The following is a 3,822-nucleotide window of genomic DNA, read 5'->3' on the forward strand; positions in this document are numbered from 1 at the left end:
GGGGGAACACCTCATCTTGGCACCTGCAGCAATGAAAACGCATCCCCACAGAGGTTGATTCAGCATCAAAGCTTCCAGTATGGACCCACAGCACCAAACAATGCCAGCTGTGAGCCTGATACTGGGCACAGCAAAAAGATTTGCCAGATCCTGATGTCCTTGTCCATTCCCTGCCTGCATCCACATCAAACTCAACATGACTGTTTCCCCTTCCAGCAGCAATTGAGGCATTTTAGCTCCCTCTCTGGGCCATTTCTCTCCATAGCAGCAAGTCAGGTCCCTGTGGAGCAGAGGCCAGTACACCCTTCTTCCCTGGGGCTGGGAGGAAACAGTGGCTTGTTTGAGCCTGAAAAACATGCCTTCAGTCTGTTAATGATTTACTTTGAGCTTCATCGTTAGAGGAAGCCTTGTGGAGATTAGTGAGTCTCAGAAGTTGTGCTCACCAAGCAGAGGGGCAGCAACACTATTTTCCTACAGAAACAAGAGCTACCTTGTAGCACAAACATATCAATTCATGCAGGTTCAGCCCTGTGGGGTTCCTGAAAAACAAAACAAAACAAACCTAAACCAAAAAAAACCCACCACCATCATGTCACTCAAACACCAGTTTACTGAATTATATACTGATTTGCTGCACCACATCACTGCTGCTGTCCTGGATGACTTTTAGGACATGAGCCCAGCTGCTCCTTCACTCTCCTTGGCCACATATGGCAGGACAGGAACAAAGATACCACCTTCTGTTTCCTGATTACCAGCAGCCTCTTTTCAGATGCTGAAGGTGAGAAAGCCTCACCTAAATCAATGTTGCTACACTGACACTTCCACCAACAGAGCTGAAAGAAAATTAACAACTTCAAGTGCTCATCCCAAACCCTCTGGTGGAAGAACACAGGGTTCCAGTTCTTGCAGCAGCTCTCAGGGGAAGATCCCTATTTCCAGGCCTTCTGAGAGCAGCAGACGGTGATCAGAAAGGCATTACGCAGCACTGGAGATGGAGTGCAGCTGCTGAGGCAGATGCTGCATCCCCATTACCCACGCATGTCCTCGTTCCCTAGCATGTTTCCCACTGAAGGATGGGATTTCACATAAAAAACCCCATTCTTGGCAAGAACTCCTGCATGTACCTCCTGGAGGACATCAGCACACTGTCACACAAGGCCCCACACTCTGGAAGGCAGTAATGCCACCCAGGACAGCCAATGCAGAACACCTCTAAGGGACTTTTTTTAAAAATTTATTTTTCTCTTGTGGGTTAGAGTTCTGCTCTGCACACAGCTGCACTGGGACACTGTCCAAAACTAGCTGAGTTCTGCATCTGGGCTGCCTCATCACCAGCAGAAGGGCTGCAGCTGGTGGAATTAAGCAAGCAGCTTTTTTTTTGTGGAAATGGTGAATGCAAAGAAGGAAGGAAAATAACCAAGGCATAAAACATGGAAATGAGCCATTCCCACTCCCACCTGTTTTTCCCAACAGTTTTGTCATTTCAGTTACTTGCAGAGACCAAGGAAATGGAATTGGTGCTCTGCAGAGGCAGGTAAAGGACTGCACTCCAGGTTTCACATCCTCCCCTGCCACCATTCCAGCAGAGCTGGCAATGGTACAACGTACCCAAACAGGAGTCTGTCTACAATCCTGTCCCACATGGTTACAGCTCTAAGTGCATCACCAGCACCAAAGTGGCCAGAGAAGGTCACCATAGACCTGGAAACACCAGTCTGAGGCCCAAGGTGACTTGGAGTAAGTGGCACAGCTGAAAGCAGAAGGCCTGCAGCAGCCAGCCCGGCAGAGGCAGGCCCAGCAGGCTGGAAGCCCATACACCACAGGAGAGCGCCTCAGAGCAGGACAAAGGGCCAGCAGTCAGCTCACGGGGCAGAAAGGCCTCTACAGCACAGGAAGCTTGGTGACTCAGACACATGACGAGGAAAGGGCTGGAGAGTCACCCCCAGTGCTCAGCTTCCATTGGCAGTGCCAGTGCTGCAATTCCAGTAAGGGGTATAAATAACAGCAGGGGAGAAGCCAAATGCTCATCTACACGCAGTGCAATGGCAGGGGGAGGGCACGAGAACCCCCAGCACCACACAGAGCGTGAACATACTCCTTTATCCACCTGGCCCGGACACAGCCCAGGCTGTCCCCTGACACTTCTGCATTCACCCCAGGACAGCCAAGCACATCTTGGATTGCACACACCATCTCTGTGCAGAGGGAAGCACAGGCTTTCCAGGTACCAGCTCAGAAAAAGTGCAAGCTAAACAGCAGTGAACAGCTGACAGCTGTTGTACAGATATACTGGCAGACAAATGTACACGTAACAGCCCTGAGCACTGCATTGATGTGCACTGTACTGTAAATGCACTGAGGAAGAAGTGCATTTAAGACATTTCTCTGCCACTACGTGTTTATGAGGCTGCAACTCATCAGAAAATTTGGGGCTGGGCATATTTGGTGGGGAAAGGAATTGCAATGATACACGGAGTCATAAGCTTTCAGACCGATCCCAGCACCCTAATAAGCCCAGACAGAGGAAAAAGTTGGAAATCAGAAGCAGCACTGTAAGAAATAAGGGCTGAAACCTGTGAGCAGAACGGATTGAGCCTGTTGGCAACATCCTTTGACTTCTAAGTGAGAAAGAAGAAAGGGAGAGAGAAAAGTTTAAGGCGACTTCAGAAGGAATTCTCCCACCACCTCAGTAACACAGTGCAGCTCCAGCAGGTGCCGGAGCACAGACTGACCTGTGGAGCCTGTGTGTGTTTTTTCAAGCCTTCTTTAGACTTTAAGAAAAGCCAGATCGCTCCTAGAACACACCGTCCGGCACACCAAAAAGTATAATGCAGTACCAATAGATGGCCTGGTTAACAGACTTTATTTTCTGTACCAAAACATCATCTACATTGTCTTTGCATTGCACCTGTGTCTGTGAAAAGTCAACTTGATGTTTTTAGAATGCTTACCTTACTCTAATCCCTCCTTGCTCTCAAAATGGAGAACTGGAACCAAGTTATTCTGGCTTCTGGAGCGAGAGGTACAGGAAATGAGCTTAGAAGAGTGAGTGAGTTTAAGCATGACACATGAAACAAGCCCATCTTGACACAGCAAAGGTCATCATGTTCCAGATATTTGCCTGTCCAGTGGTTCAAGCTCAAGAACGGGAATCAGGTCTGGGGATTGTTCCTAGGTCTTGCATAGATCATGAGTGACTACAAGTCACTTTGCCTAAGTGCCTCACTTTCCCACTGGACAGACTTTTGGTTACTTTCTATTTGAATTGCCTACACGCTGCTATTTGCATGACAGAGATGTTACAGGAACATTTCAGGGATTGCTACAGGAATAGGGTTTTTTTTTAAAAAAGCAATATTCATTTGAAAGATCTGACTGTTGATATAAAATTTATAAATTTATGTATAATTGAACACCTTTAAGCAATATGTTATAAACCCAGCGTAGTTCAACCTGCTGGTACCCAGAGGCCTGTCACAAAGCCCTGGGCTAGATCCAAGAACTGATTTAGGTGCCGCTTACTGAACAAGCAGTTGTAGGCACTTGCTCTCAACAGAGCATTCCAGACTCACTCACAAGCCAGTTGTGTCTGGACCCCAGAGAGAGATGGCTTTTCAGATGCTCTCACCCATGCAGCAGAATTTCCTGTGACCTGTAGGAAGAGCTGAGCAGACAGGTTCCTGCATCACCCTTCAGAGCTGCCTATGTCTCTCTGTCCCCTGTAGCAGCAGTCCAGGCACCTCAGCAGGTGCCAAGTCCATCACAGGGCCTAGGCACCTAAATACCAGAGTATGAACCCACTAGGCCCCTAACTCTGTC

The 3,822-nt window shown here is 48.2% G+C and overlaps 1 protein-coding gene across 1 annotated transcript in view; it reads left to right on the top strand.

Moving 5' to 3' along the window:
* The window catches only part of CMC4 (C-X9-C motif containing 4), a 13,215-nt gene extending 9,399 nt beyond the window's left edge, over positions 1-3,816 (top strand). The window contains exon 4 of the mRNA XM_026848228.1: positions 2,674-3,816. Coding sequence (XP_026704029.1) covers positions 2,674-2,696 — 23 coding nt within the window. The 3' untranslated portion in view covers positions 2,697-3,816. The remainder of the gene's footprint in view (positions 1-2,673) is intronic.
* Positions 3,817-3,822: the final 6 nt, after the last annotated feature.

This window comes from Athene cunicularia, assembly GCF_003259725.1.
Source record: "Athene cunicularia isolate RWA chromosome 4 unlocalized genomic scaffold, athCun1 chr4_part3, whole genome shotgun sequence".
Lineage (NCBI taxonomy): Eukaryota > Metazoa > Chordata > Aves > Strigiformes > Strigidae > Athene > Athene cunicularia.